Source organism: Plecotus auritus (genome assembly GCF_963455305.1).
Source record: "Plecotus auritus genome assembly, chromosome: 14".
NCBI classification, from domain to species: Eukaryota; Metazoa; Chordata; class Mammalia; order Chiroptera; family Vespertilionidae; genus Plecotus; species Plecotus auritus.
Genome location: NC_137780.1, coordinates 889373 through 903688, shown reverse-complemented (window position 1 = coordinate 903688; position 14316 = coordinate 889373). Strand labels below are relative to the sequence as shown.

At 66.1% G+C, this 14316-nt stretch overlaps 1 protein-coding gene across 4 annotated transcripts; it reads right to left on the bottom strand.

Annotated features, from left to right (window-relative positions):
• Nucleotides 1-315: 315 nt before the first annotated feature.
• On the bottom strand, nt 316-12056 carry TMEM9 (transmembrane protein 9). Of its 4 annotated transcripts, none has more exons than XM_080651107.1 (6): nt 11861-12000; nt 11523-11619; nt 9913-10004; nt 8701-8809; nt 6930-7072; nt 316-1050 (listed from the first exon to the last, which is right to left on the bottom strand). In XM_080651107.1, the coding sequence occupies exons 2-6, from the start codon at nt 11586-11588 to the stop codon at nt 915-917; spliced, it is 546 nt and encodes a 181-aa protein (XP_080507233.1). In that variant the 5' UTR covers nt 11589-11619; nt 11861-12000; the 3' UTR covers nt 316-914. The 4 variants fall into 4 exon arrangements, with proteins under 4 accessions (XP_080507233.1, XP_080507232.1, XP_080507230.1 ...); XM_080651106.1 differs by having other exon boundaries at nt 325-1050; nt 11886-12056; XM_080651104.1 differs by having other exon boundaries at nt 325-1203; nt 6944-7072; nt 11886-12035.
• Nucleotides 12057-14316: the final 2260 nt, after the last annotated feature.

Here is a 14316-nt window from a genome sequence, read left to right as displayed (position 1 = left end):
GACACGGACTGTGTGAGACACGGGCTGGGTGAGACACGGGCTGGGTGAGCACATGGACTGGGTGAGACACGGGCATCGGGCGCCACTCAGAGCTTCGGAGACTGTTCCGCGACGTGACACAGACATGGGCTCTCGGGCGACTCCCAGGGGCTGCTCCCCCACCCCCTTCCTCGCAGAGGACGGACCTGTGAGCGGCGTCTGCCCAGCGGCCTAGCCGGCCCGGGGCCGCGTCCCTGCCTGGACTGTCCCTGCCTGGACAGCGCCCGGGCCCTTCCTAAGCCTGGACGCAGCACTTACCGGTCACATGTCAGACTTAGTCGCAATCGAGGGAGGGAGCGAGAAGTTTAATGGCGGTTTCCTGGACTTACAGGCAGCGGGGACCAGTGCCCTGGAACTGTGGGGCCCGGGGACGGGGGCCAAGGACGAGGGCTGGTGCTCAGAGCCCCTTGTGTCCCTGGCGCCCCCCACCCCCGACATGGGGCAGGTGAGAGGCCGGCCGCAGTCCCCCAGGGCACAGCCCTGCCCGCTACTGGGCGAGGGCCACAGGGGAGCGGGAGACAGGCCTCCTGAGGGCTCTGCAGGCAACACGCGCAGTGACCCGGGCTGTCCCGGACAGCAGAGTCCCTCTGGGGCCCCGCCAGGCCTGTGGCCGAGGTGTCGGGGTTGGGAGGGAGGGACGGGAGATGCACGGGAGGAAGGGGCGCGTGCCGATGCTGATGGGGTGGCCTTCCCCACAGGGAGTGACAGTGGCCTGGCTCCGCCTCCCGGAGGGCGAGGACATTGCGACTTTTGGGGCTGGAAACATGGGCCCCGAAACACCTCTCCCTGCTTCCCCACGGCCTGCCGTCCCCTCCCCTGGACCCCAGAGACCTGAGCGGACGGGCTGGAGGCCGGGACCCACCACGCTCCCCAGATTACATCATCGGGAACACGGCCACAGAGACAGAGACACCCCACATGCTTTCGCAGGGACGGCCCGGGAGGGACCGCAGGGCGGCGTGGCCCCTGGCCCCCCGGCTGGCCCCCCGGCGGAGGCGCCCGCCCGCCCGCCTAGCTGAGCATCTTGTGCCGGTCGAACACCGTCTTCCTCTGCTCCTGCACCTGCAGCTTCCAGCGCTGCTGCGCGCCCTCCACGCGCTCCAGCACCGTGTTGGCGCGGGCGCCCCCCAGGGAGGCCACGGCGGCGGCCACGGAGCGGGCGTCCTGCAGGGGAGGAACCGGAGGTGAGGGTTCGGAAGCAACCCTGAGGCCCGGGCCCCCAGGGCAGGCCCACCTTCCCAAGGCGTGGTCCCCGCAGAGCCTGGCCCGCCCGTGCGACGCCCCGGGTGTGGGGTCTGCAGGACGACCCCTGCCTCCCGCCCCCGCGGAGCCTGGGGAAGGGGTGCTCAGGAGGAGTGCCTTCTGGGCCCCCTTATTTATTTTTTATGTTTTTATTGATTTCAGAGAAGAAGGGAGGGGAAGAGAGAGAGAAACATCCGTGATGAGAGAGAATCACCCATCGGCTGCCTCCTGCACGCCCCCTACTGGGGATCGAGCTGCAACGGGCATGTGCCCTTGACCGGAATCGAACCTGGGACCCTTCGGTCTGCAGGCCGACGCTCTATCCACCGAGCCTCACCGGCGAGGGCTGGGCCCCCTGTGACCTGGGCCCCGCACAGGAGAGGGAGACCGAGTGTGGCCCCAGGAGGTCAGAGGGGCAGCGTGAGGCTGTGGGTGGGAGGAGGGGCGCGGAGGAGTCCGCCCGGCTGGACCCCGTGGGAGCTGCTGGATGGACGTGATGTCACGCAGGGCACGGGGCCGGGATGGGAACCCGGAGCTGGACCTGGCCTCCCCGTCCAGAGCCCGCCCTGGCCCCCTCTCCCCGGACAGAGCGGGACGGCCTGGTGCCCCCGTCCCGCCCAGGACGGACCCCGTCCCCTTTGCTCTCGGGCCGTCCTCGCCGTCCTCAGAGGCGGCATCCGCCCTAATTACCACCTCGCTGCGCTGACGCCCCTGCATTTCCTGTGGGACCCGAACCTGATCTTTGGGGGAATTAGAGCCGAGGGCGGCCCCCCCCGCGGGGATTTCCTCCCGGCCCTCCCAGCCTCTCATCTCCTGCCACCGGCTCTCGGGGGATTAGTGCGGCGCTCCCAGCCCAGAGCCGCCCAGGAGTGCGACTGCTCCTAGCTCCCGGCTGGCACGGCTTCTGTCGCCACACAGCTGCCAGGCGGGGCGAGGGGTGCCCGGGGAGCGAGGGGGGCTGGGCAGCGGCAGAGAGGGGCCTGGCGAGGGGGGAGCCGGGAGGTGCCCCCCGCCCCGCAGAGCTGGTCACGCATCTTATGGGCACTGCCCGCGGTGCTGGAGGCGGACAGCGGCCCCGAGAGGCGTGTCCAGGCCCGAGGGACAGTCCGTGTCGGGGGCGGGCAGCTGTGGGGGCGCCCAGAGAGCCCTCAGCAATACCGTGCCCCCGGCTCCGGCGGCCCGGGCAGGGACGGGCGAGGGTGCCGCCTCTGGAAGTCTCCGTGGGCCGGCACACCCGCTGGCCCTGTTCCTTCCCAGCTCAGCGTATGGTGGGCACGCGCTCCACGGTGCCACGGACAGGCCTCAGCGTGGCCGTCTGGGCGAGGGGGGCGCTGAGGCCGGCTTGGGACGCTGTGGGCACCAGGACCTCGCCACCCCGGCTGTGAGGCCTCCCCCGGCCCAACCTCGTCCCCTCTGGGGGCAGCGAGGAGCTGGGGGAGCCCCGAGGGGGCTGGAGGGCAGGAGAGGCTCAGCCCTGCGGCTCCTTCTGCCCGGGACGGGGGTGGGGGAGGAAGGAGGCAGCCAGGGGCCAGACAGCGCATCGGGAAGCATGCCCACACCCCGCACGACCCCTCTCCCTTCCTCAGTGGGGCTGCCACGAAGGCTCAGGGCGAATGGTCCCGTTAAAGGTATTAAAGCTCCACGTCGGTGTCCAAGACGCCCAGCCCGGGCCTCGCCCTCTCCCCTCCGAGGCCCTGTCTCTGGCGCCTGAGCACGGGCCGCGAGCCTGAGCTGGTGGACCTCAAACCCCGGCCTCGCGGCCTCTCGGGGACACGGCGCCTGCCCCTCTGCCCCTCTGCCTGGGCCGCCCCTCCTACAACCACCACAGCACGGGTGCGAGGACTCGCGGGAAACAGCTCTCGGCTGGGTCAGAACCACCTGGGTCAGAACCGCCGCAAGGATTCCAGGCTCAGGGAGGGAAGCTGGGGTTCAGCACCGCGGACAGCGGACAGCGCCGGACCAAGGCTGGGGGTCGGGGCTGGTCCAGAGGCCCCCCGTGGACGCCGCCCTGCCTGTGTGCCCTCCCAGGAGACAAGGTCCCGCTCAGCCTTCTCCACGTCTCCTCGCCAGCTCCCCGGACGGACGAGGGGCTCCCATCGGCGCTGCCCACCCCTCCCTGGGAGGAGGGGGCCCGTTCTCGTGGCCCCGAGTCCTCGCCACCCCAGGCCTTGAGGTCCCCAGGCGCCGTCCCCATCTTCCCTCGGTTCCCGCTCACCCAGCGCAGGGCCAGCGCTGTCCCCACGCCCGGGTGGGGGACGTGGGGCCATGCCGTGAGCAGCACCCCCCCGCCCCAGCACCCCACACCAGCCGGCTCTCCCTCTTCAAAGAGGACCAAACCCCCACATCTGAGCAGCCGTTTCTGTCCCAGCAAACAAACACGCTGGGTTCCTCCGCTCAAAGGCCGTCTGAGCCCGGGGATTAGGCCTAAAGCTGCCGGAATGCCGGGAGGCAGCGCCCAGCCGAGCCTGCCAGGCTTTCAAAGGGCACGCTGGCTTTCATCTCCCTGCTCGGCGGCGCGCCCCGGCACAGAGCTCCTGGCTGCGGGAGCCGGGGTGGAGCCAGGACCCCCAAGCCTGGGGCGGGATTGGCCTCCAGAGCTGACCTCAGGGGAGGGGCCGGGGGGCGTGGGGGCCGGACAGCTCCCTCCTCGTGGTCACCAGGTCGCAAAGGCCAAGGTGGACCGCGAAGACCAGCGAGGCCTGTCCTGATGCCCCTCCTCTCGGGGAGAAAGCTAAGACCGCCCCCCCAGCCCAGCGGAGGCCCCTCCTCGTTTGCTTAAGGGAAACCCTCCGGACCGCGCACAGACGCAGGGACGCGGCCTCCGCCCCGCGGTCAGCTGAGCGGCTTTGGGACCTGCTGTTCTGCCTTAACCCCACACCTGCCGACACCCCCGTCCCCAGGTGCCCTGGCGGGGGGAGGGCTGGCAGAGGGTCCTCACCATCCAGGAAGAGAGCGGACCCCTGGGCTCTGCTCAGCCCTACTGCCCCCCAGCAGCTGAGCAGTCACTGTCCTCAGAGCTGGCTTCCTCTGCCAGGAAGCCCTCCCGGATTCACACACAGGCAGCGTAAGTCCCTGACGGACCCTGGTCCGGGAGGGCCTCCCACTGCCTCCTCCCTAACTGTCAGGTGGCACTGCAGACCCCTTGGCCCCTCACAGTCCCGCCACCACGCACCTCCGTGAGTCTGATTTTGTGTGTTTTTCCCCCAAACTGGAGTAACAAATGGGGGGCATCGTGGTTTGGGGCGCTGGCAGGAGCCCAGGCCCCTCACACTGCCCGGAAGACACCCCTCCTCCCCCCGAACCACTGTGCAAAGCTGGGCGCCCCTCAGGTCCGGTCTCAGAGACGGAACACACGCTTCATCACCCCCCCTCCCAGGATTCCCAGGACCCCCTGCCCTGCCTCCCGGGCACCCCGACACTGGCCGAGCCCCTCACTGCAGGCAATCCTCCTTCCTACTCAGCCAAAACCTGCCCCCGGTTCTGCTCCAGGAGCCAGACTGACCCCACTTGACCCCCTCCCCACCCCTAGGCCCCCCACCCAGAGGCAACTGTGACTTCGGACTCAGTGTGAGGGGGGGCATCCCCAGGGGACGGGGCCCGGCTCAGACCCCAGGGCAGGGCTGCCCCTCCTCAGGCTCCACGTCCAGGAGGCAGGAGCCGAGGCCGCAGGAAGCCGGGAGCCGCGCATTCCGGGGGGATCACGGGGCTCTAATCAGCGCGCACCTCGCAATTACGCCGGGCCAGGCTGCAATTACCACCTCAGCCTCATCGCCGAGGGTCTATTAGCGGGGCCCCGCCCAGAGCTGCATTAATAACCAGGTAGGCACGCCGGCTTCCTCCTGCACACGGACCACCCAGCGCCAGCGCCACCTCCGCGGCCCGGCTGGGGCTCTGCCCACCTCTGGCCAAACACGTGAGCCGGAGGCAGGGGCAGCGGGCAGGGCAGCGGGCGGGCACGTGCCCACAGGCAGCGCAGGCCCAGACCCACGCCACCCCCAGCTTTGCACTCCCATCTGAGCCCCTCGAGCCTCGTGCTGGGAGCCTGCCCCTCCCACCTCCATCCTGTGCGGGGAAACGTTCTGAGCCGAACCCCGAAATTCCCGCGGGCGGCTTCTCACACGGTGTTAAGGGCCCCCCAGCCCTGGCTTTGTCCAGGGTGAGGCCAGGCTCTCGTCCGAACGTCTGACGGCCGCCGCTGCCGCCGCCACCACGCACCTCCGTGAGTCTGATTTTGTGTGTTTTTCCCCCCAAACTAAACATCTCGTTTCTTCAACTGCCCCAGGACGTGGCCGGGACCCCAGACTGCCTGGCGGGGTGCTGTCTGCTCGCAGGGCGTCTGACCCCCCTCTGTCCACGCCATGTCGCCTGCAGGCAGCTGGGACCCTCAGCGTGGGGCGGGTGGGAAGGGGGTGACCACGGTCATGGACTGTGAGGGGCCAAGGGGTCTGAGTGCCACCTGACAAAGCGGAGGCTCCTCAGCGGCCCTAACCCACCAGCCCCCCCCGACATGCCCACCTCCCCCCCCACCCCCCCGACATGCCCACCTCCCCCCCCACTCCCCCCCCGACATGCCCACCTCCCCCCCCACTCCCCCCCGACATGCCCACCTCCCCCCCCACTCCCCCCCCCCGACATGCCCACCCCCCCCGACATGCCCACCTCCCCCCCCCCCGACATGCCCACCTCCCCCCCCAACCCCCCCGACATGCCCACCTCCCCCCCACTCCCCCCCCGACATGCCCACCCCCCCCGACATGCCCACCTCCCCCCCCCCCGACATGCCCACCTCCCCCCCCACCCCCCCCGACATGCCCACCTCCCCCCCCACTCCCCCCCACATGCCCACCTCCCCCCCCCACATGCCCACCTCCCCCCCCACCCCCCCGACATGCCCACCTCCCCCCCCACTCCCCCCCACATGCCCACCTCCCCCCCCACATGCCCACCTCCCCCCCCACCCCCCCCGACATGCCCACCTCCCCTCCCCACTCCCCCCCCCCGACATGCCCACCTCCCCCCCCACTCCCCCCCCCGACATGCCCACCCCCCCCGACATGCCCACCTCCCCCCCCCCCCGACATGCCCCGCTCCTGGGGCTCACACACCGACCTCCCCCCTGGCACCACCCACCTCACTCCCTACGCCCCGGAACCCCGCCTCTCCCGCAAGGCCAGGGGTCTGTGCCCACCTCACACCCCCCCCCCCCCCGCCCACCAGGCACCACGGCCCAGCCGACACCCTGGGAAACGCCTGGCTGGCTCCCGCTCCGCCCCGCCGTGTGCGGCGTGACAGGAAGACGGGGTGCCTCGCTGCCCCCGAGGCTGCCCATGCCGGACATGAGGAGAGATCCAGGCCCCGTCCCCCTGCCTCATGGGGCGCACAGGGCAGTCCCCACCAAGGTAAGAAAAGGAGTCTGGCCGGCAGGAAGTCAGGGTTCCATTCCCATCAGGGCACAGGCCCGGACGGGGCTCCATCCCCAGTGGGGGGCCTGCAGGAGGCAGCTGGTCCATGACTCTCTCTCATCATGGATGTTTCTCTCTCTCCCTCTCCCTTCCTCTCTGACATCAGGAGTCTGGGCACACTGAGAGGAGGGGGAGCAGGGGCCTGGGGGAGGGCAGGGGACACCCCACCCCCCGCCCCCCGTGTGCGCAGGCGCCCTGACCTCGCTCTCCTCGTTGTGCAGCCGCTCGGTGTAGGCGTCCGGCTTGCGGATCAGCGGGTCCACCAGCATCAGGAAGGCCATGTACAGCAGCAGGGCGCCCACCACTGACAGGTAGATGACGATGATCACCTGGGGAGACGGCCGCCGTGACCAGCCGGCCTCGGCCCGCGCCACCCGCGTGGGTGCAGGGACCTCCCGGCGCCATGTGGGTGGAGCGCCCGAGACTGCGGTGCCCTCCCTGCCGGAGACGCAGGGCCCCGCGGACACCCACGGGCACCATCCGTCCTCCCGCAGCCAGAGAGACAAGAAACGGGGGGACGTGTGGGTCAGGGCGTCCTGGATGCCCGGCTGGCGGTGGGAAAAGGGCCCGCGGGGCGCGGAGGAATCGGCTCAGGGTGGGAAGCGTGGACACTACACAGCGGGGGGAAGGGGGCCAGGGAGGGGCTGGGCTCCGAGGCCGAGGAGAATGGACCTGGGGGTTCCGCCCCCCCCCCCCCCCCATCGCTTGGAGCAGGACGGCTGAGAGGGAAGTTTCAGTTCTGTGGACACAGCGCCCAGTGATGGGGGGGGGGGGAGAGCCAGGGACAGGATGGCAACCCCAAATCTGTAGGGAAAGGCTCCCAGCCGGAGTGGGGTTTGTTTTACAGAAAAGCCAGCTTCAGCCCGGCAGGCGGGGTGGCTCAGGGGCGGAGCGTGGACCTGTGAACCAGGAGGTCACGGTTCCATTCCAGGCCAGAGCACATGCCCAGGTGCGGCTCGATCCCCAGCGTGGGGCGTGCAGGAGGCAGCCGGTCCATGATCCTCTCTCATCACTGGTGTTTCTCTCTCTCCCCGCCTCCCTTCCTCTCTGAAATCAATAAAGACATTTAACAGAAATACTGGACCAGGAAATTGGTAAGCAGGGCCTGGCTCGGGACAGTCAGCACCCGGACTAGGGGGCCACGGAGGCTCTGGGGCAGGAGCCCGCTGGGGGAGCCGTGGTCCAGTCGAGTCCTGCTGGTGGCAGAGGAGGGCCAGGCCCTGGTCCTCACTCCCTGTGGCGGGCCCACGCCCACACTCCTGTCCTGAACCCACCCAGGGAAGTACCAGCGCGAGGGCCAGGGGCGCCCCGAGGGACCGGCGTCCCCTCCATCAGACGGCGAGCTCCGACCTGCCTGTGAGCGGCACCCTGCGGGGGCCACAACCTCAGAGGCACGGGAGGATGGAGGAGAGAGAGGCAGGATGGAGGGGAGAGAGGAAGGATGGAGGAGAGAGAGGCAGGATGGAGGGGAGAGAGGATGGAGGAGAGAGGCAGGATGGAGGGGAGAGAGGAAGGATGGAGGGGAGAGAGGCAGGATGGAGGGGAGAGAGGAAGGATGGAGGAGAGAGAGGCAGGATGGAGGGGAGAGAGGATGGAGGAGAGAGGCAGGATGGAGGGGAGAGAGGAAGGATGGAGGGGAGAGAGGCAGGATGGAGGGGAGAGAGGAAGGATGGAGGAGAGAGAGGCAGGATGGAGGGGAGAGAGGATGGAGGAGAGAGAGGAAGACAAGAACTGGGGAAAACCAGCGTCTCCCAGGCTCTCACCCCCAGAGTAAGGGGAGCCCCAGGACAGAGGTCCCAGGACGGCTGGTTCGGAGGAACGGGAAGTGGGTCCCTGTGTCCGGGACGGGCCTGCCCAGAAGGCGGTCCCACAGCCGCCTGTTACGTTGGGAATGAAGGCCAAGCCTGCGGGTCTGGGCCGCCAGGGCCTGGGGCGGGGCCGCGGCGCGCGGGGTCACCTTGATGGTGGTGGTGCTGCGCTCCTCGTACTGGCACTCGCACAGCAGGCAGTAGGCCTCCACGTCGTGCCCGGGCACCGGCATGGGCTCCACCACGTGCAGGCAGTTGCTGCAACAGACACGCACGGCCGTGGGCGTGGGCACCCCGGGACCCGGCCCCGGCGTGTGGTGTGGGCTGGCGTCCATCCGCTTATTCCCGGTGCCCTTTGAGCTGTGACCACACCAGAGGAGGTCCCGGCCCCTCCCCGCCCCCGCCCCCAGGACTTCACGTCTCAGGGCCTCGTGAGCCAAAACCTTTGGGGGGAATCTGATGGACAGCAAGGTGACCGTAGGTAACGAAAGAGTATTGTAGCCCTGACCGGTGTGGCTCAGTGGGTAGAGCGTCGGCCTGCGGACTGAAGGGTCCCGGGTTCGATTCCGGTCAAGGGCATGGACCTTGGTTGCGGGCACATCCCCAGTAGGAGGTGTGCAGGAGGCAGCTGATGGATGTTTCTCTCCCATCGATGTTTCTAACTCTCTATCCCTCTCCCTTCCTCTCTGTAAAAAAATCAATAAAACATATTAAAAAAAAAAAAAAAAGGTGTACTGTACACTTGAAAGATGCTGAGTCTGGCCGGCAGGCTGAGCGTTGACCTGTGAACCAGGAGGTCAGGGTTCGATTCCCGGTCAGGGCACAGGCCCGGGTAGCAGGCCCCATCCCCAGTGTGCGGCGTGCAGGAGGCAGCTGGTTCATGATTCTCTCTCATCATGGATGTTTCTCTCTCTCTCCCTCTCCCTTCCTCTCTGACATCAATTAAAACAAAAAAATATATATGTGCGTGCATCTCGAGCTCACACAATGCTGCCTGTGACTCGCATCTCAATAAAGCCGGTGCGGGGAGCAAACAATAAAACACCAAACGCTGGGGGGCAGGAGGTGCCGGCAGCCTGCATTTCCTCAAAGCCGCCCCCCCGCCCCCCGCCCCGCCGACCGTCCCATTTCACAGCCCAGGAGAGGCAACACTGACCTGGACCCCCGTGGGGTGTGAATCCCCAATCTGTGCTCAGCTTCCTCCGGGACTGGGCGAGGACGGGGCGCCCCAGTTTCTGAGAACCCCGCAGTAGAAACGCTCTCTCCACCCACACGGACACCCTCAGCCCCCAACCCCTGTCTCCGCCCACACCGAGCCTAAGTGAGCCCGCGGGTGCGCCCCGCTGCGCACGCAGCCTTACCAGTCCTTCTGCGACACGTTCTGCTTGTAGATGTGCCCGCTGATGTTTCTGTACGGCGGGCAGATGCATTTGCACCGGATGTCCTCGGAGCTCTGCAGGAGGAGGACCGGCGTCAGGGGGAGGGTCCTGGGTGCAGGGTCTCCCACGACTCCCAACTCTCGGCTCCCTGCTCTCTCCAGGAGGTGGCACGGCAGGGGATGGGGGTCCCCGGATCAGGTCACCCCCACCCCCAAGGTCAGCAAAGAATGACTCCCGCAGGGGGGGGGGGGTGCTGTCCCGGTGGCAGATGAGTCAGAGAGCTGCCTAGGGCTGCCCCTCCCCCCCCCACAGGGAGGACGCTGAAGGATCGGGGAGTCGGTAACCTGTGCCCACACTTGTGGGTGCATCTCTGTCCAGTCGCCCTGGGGGCTGGCCTCTTCGCCCCTTTAAGGAACAGGGTGAGGGAGACAGAGTGGGTGGCTTCCATGGGGCTATTCGAGTTGCCCCTCGGAAGCCATAAGGGCCGAGGCCACCGGTATTTTCGCCCCAGTTAGGGGTTCCCCAGAGGCAGCAGAAGCAACCCGAGGGACCCCAAACCTGGGTTACATTCCTGACCTAATGGCGGTCCGGTCTCTCCCATCTTAATCAACCAATCAGGGGTTTCCTGGGCAGGTCCCTCTCCGTCCCCCACAGAAAACCTTCCCTTTCTCTCCCCCAAAGATGTCCAGGCCCCAAATAACCCATTTCCCCCCCCTTTGTCAACAGCTCCTTTCCCCACCCTTCTTCCTGTAAAATCCTTCCACCCTGTACCCCCACCGCCGCCCCTCGGAGCACCCTTCTAGCTGCTGGATCAGGGGTCCTCAAACTTTTTAAACAGGGGGCCAGGTCACTGTCCCTCAGACCGTGGGAGGGCCGGACTATAGTTTAAAAAAAAAACTATGAACAAATTCCTATGCGCACTGCGGGCCCGGGACGAATCGACTGCTAAGCAGGACAGGCAGCGGCACCCGGCGGGCCGGATCCATGTCCTCGGCGGGCCGCCTGTGGCCCGCGGGCCGTCGTTTGAGGACCCCTGGGCTGGATCGCTGCTGCCTGGTTTATGAATCACTTAAAGCCAACAAGCCCTAACCGGTTTGGCTCCGTGGATAGAGCGTGGGCCCACCAGACTGAAGGGTCCCGGGTTCGATTCCGGTCAAGGGCACATAGGCATCGCTCGGTGGCAGGCCCCTGTGGGAGGCAACCAATCCATGTTTCTCTCTCTCTCTCCCTCTCCCCTCCACTCTCTCTAAAACAATGGGAAAATATCCTCCGGTCCGTAGGTCGGTCGGTTGGTTGGTGGAAGATTAACAACAACAAAAAACCTCCACCTGGGGAGGACCTGACACCCAGAGGGCGTTGCTGCAGTTACTAGAACCACTAGGGGACCCAGGAGCAAAAGGAAGGCGTGGACAACTCAGGGGGTGCCCCCGCCCCCCAGAACCCCAGGCTGGAACCCACTCGTCCCCTCACCCCAAGGTCTGAGGTCTGGCCCCCCGAGGAAACCCCCACCCCAAAGGCAGGGCCGCTGCAGAGTGAGGGCGGGCGCCCCTCCACAGCCGGGCCCCACAGGTGCTGCAGGCTCCGCCCCTCACCTTGTTGGCCCGGGCCGGGGGCGCCAGCAGACAGCCGAGCGCGGCCACGACGCACAGGAGCTTCATGCTGGGCAGCCTGGGGCCGGAGACCGGACACCTGCGGAAGGACGGGGGTCAGCGGGGTCGGGGGCCCAGGGCCGCACGCACCTGGGACGGGTGGGGGCTGGGCGCCTGGGTCCCAGGGCCTCCTCAAACCGGCGCCAAGTGCAGCGATCCCTTCCTCCACCAGTCTCGGGGAGCCCGGAAGAAAGAGGGGGCGTCCCGTGGCCCCCCTATCCCCTCCCCCCGGCCCGCTGATCCCGGGCCCGCTGATCCCCGCCCCGCGGCCCCCCACCTACTCGGCCCGTTCAGGGCCCACCAGACCTGGACGTAGAATCCGGGAACTCTGACCCTACGGCCGGGCTGGCGCCCTTCACACCCGAGGTCTGGGGTCACGCGGGACCCCCCAGGCCGCCTCGATCGCGCACCCCTCCCCCACGCCCGTCTGCTCACGAGCGAACCCCCGCGGCGGGCGCGCGAGACCCGGCTGGCCCCGCCCCTCCCCGGCTTCTATTGGCTGCTGCCGCAGCCCGTCAGCCCGACCGCGCTGTCGCCCAGGCAACAAGGCCCGCCTTCGCCTGGGTGCAGGCGCTCTGCGCAAGGGACAGGGTGGCATGTTTCAACCCCGAGCAGAGGCGAAAAGGGACCGTCGGCTTTCCGAACGTGTAACGGGACGGGGTCCGAGAAGCCGCGCTTGGACACTCGGATTCGAAAACTCGGGGTTCAGAGAGGGGCGAAGAGGGCTCCGTCCTGCTGTTTTCAAGAGAAAGCATTTTATATGGAATGAGCAAGCAACCACGACAATATCAATAAAGACGGATTCAAGGGCTTTGTCCTCAAAAGTCTTGAAATGCTCTTTATTTAGGGACCTGAGGGATGTGAGCCAATAGACCTGAAAAACGTAAAACATAGGTTTTGGGGTGCCGCGGAATTTTAGTAACTAGTTGACGCGTGCTGTGAGATGGAAAAGGTTTGAAATCGCTGCTTTAAGGTGTTTTTTTTTTTTAAATATATTTTATTGATTTTTTACAGAGAGGAAGGGAGAGGAATAGAGAGTTAGAAACATCATGAGAGAGAAACATCAATCAGCTGCCTCCTGCACACCTCCCACTGAGGATGTGCCTGCAACCAAGGTACATGCCCTTGACCGGAATCGAACCCCGGGACCTTTCAGTCCGCAGGCCAACGCTCTATCCACTGAGCCAAACCGGTTTTGGCTGCTTTAAGGTTTTTAAGCCGTTCGGAACCAGGCGAATTGGTAAAATTTGGAAGTGGGTCAATGTCATTGCCATGGGCGGCCCGCACTGCCCTCTGGTGGCCACGGGAGACATGGCTCCGTGCTGTGTGGCTCACACCGAACCCCGGGGTCTTCCCAGGCTTGCTGTTAGACCAGAATCAATTCTGCAGGAGTCAGTGTTTTGGGGTGCCTTCTAAGTAGAAGTCATTATCCCGGCCCTGGCTGGTGTGGCTCAGTGGATAGAACGTCAGCCTGCGAACTGAAGGGTCCCGGGTTCGATTCCCGGTCAGGGCACCTGCCCGGGGTTGTGGGCTCCATCCCCAGTGTGGGGCGGGCAAGAGACAGCCGCTCAATGGTTCTCTTTCCTCATGGATGTTTCTCTCTCTCTCTCCCTCTCCCTTCCTCTCTGAAATCAATAAAAATATTTTTTAGCCCTCACCGGTTTGGTTCCGTGGATAGAGCATCAGCCTGCGGACTGAAGGGTCCCAGGTTCGATTCCGGTCAAGGGCATGTCCCTTGGTTGCGGGCACATCCCCAGTAGGGGGTGTGCAGGAGGCAGCTGAATCGATGTTTCTCTCTCATCAATGTTTCTAACTCTCTATCCCTCTCCCTTCCTCTCTGTAAAAAAATCAATAAAATATATATATTTTTAAAAAAATCCAGAAGAAGCCGTCAGTCCATGCACCGGACTCATTTGCACACCTGCCCCTCGGCAAGAAAGGTCAGGATGCCTGCATGGTCAGCCCCACGGTCAGCCCCAAGGTGAAACGGGAGGAAGGGCCACCCAGCAAGGGCCCTCGCCCACCTCCAGCCTCGTCTCGCGCGCCCAGGATCGCACCGCCGAGCTCAGGGCGAGAGAGGTGAAGAGGACCAGTCCTCGATTGGTTCCCATTTATCTCTGGAGGTGAGAATCACACCCCCTCCCCCCTCCCCCCTCCCCCCCCTCCCCCCCTCCCCGGACGCATACACGTTGACTAGTAGCACCTTGGACACTTGTCTGAAGTGCATGGTGAACATTCCAACCGGGTTGAGAACACGGCTCGCCTGGAAGGCGGACAGGCGGACGGACGTGTGAATCAACAAACAGGTATCAGGTGTCTACGACGTGTCAAGTCCCCGCGCGGGGGCCCAGGCTCATTAAGCCGCTGCAAAAAGGGAAAGGTTAGATGTGTGCCCCGTGTCCCCACAAAGGACAAGTGGGGTGCACGGGGCGGGGGACCGGCTGGGGAGGGGACCCCGCAGGCTTCCTGGGACCCACTCATGGGAGACCTCACCCTCTAGCGGTCGGTCTCTGCCCAGGCCACCCCTCTTCGCTGGTCTAGACTCTCTGGAGGAGGTGGCGCCCCCAGAATGAGGACATTTCTCTCCCGGGCCAGCAGCTGTCACCTGAGAAACATGGAGATTACCCCACCAGGCGACAGGCTTGTTGTAGGGAAACAGGGAAGGCTCACATTCCCTCCCGCGGTGATTAACCCCGGGGAGAAACGTGGCTCAGATCCCAGCGCATCCACCCTCCGG

Coding starts and splice junctions, on each gene's coding strand:
- TMEM9 (XM_080651104.1), bottom strand. CDS start 11,588: ATGAAGCTCCTGTGCGTCGTGGCCGCGCTCGGCTGTCTGCTGGCGCCC. Junction 8,810..9,912: donor AACGTGTCGCAGAAGGACTG/GTAAGGCTGCGT, acceptor TGTCTGTTGCAG/CAACTGCCTGCACGTGGTGG. Junction 1,204..6,943: donor TGCACAACGAGGAGAGCGAG/GTCAGGGCGCCT, acceptor CCTCCCCTGCAG/GACGCCCGCTCCGTGGCCGC.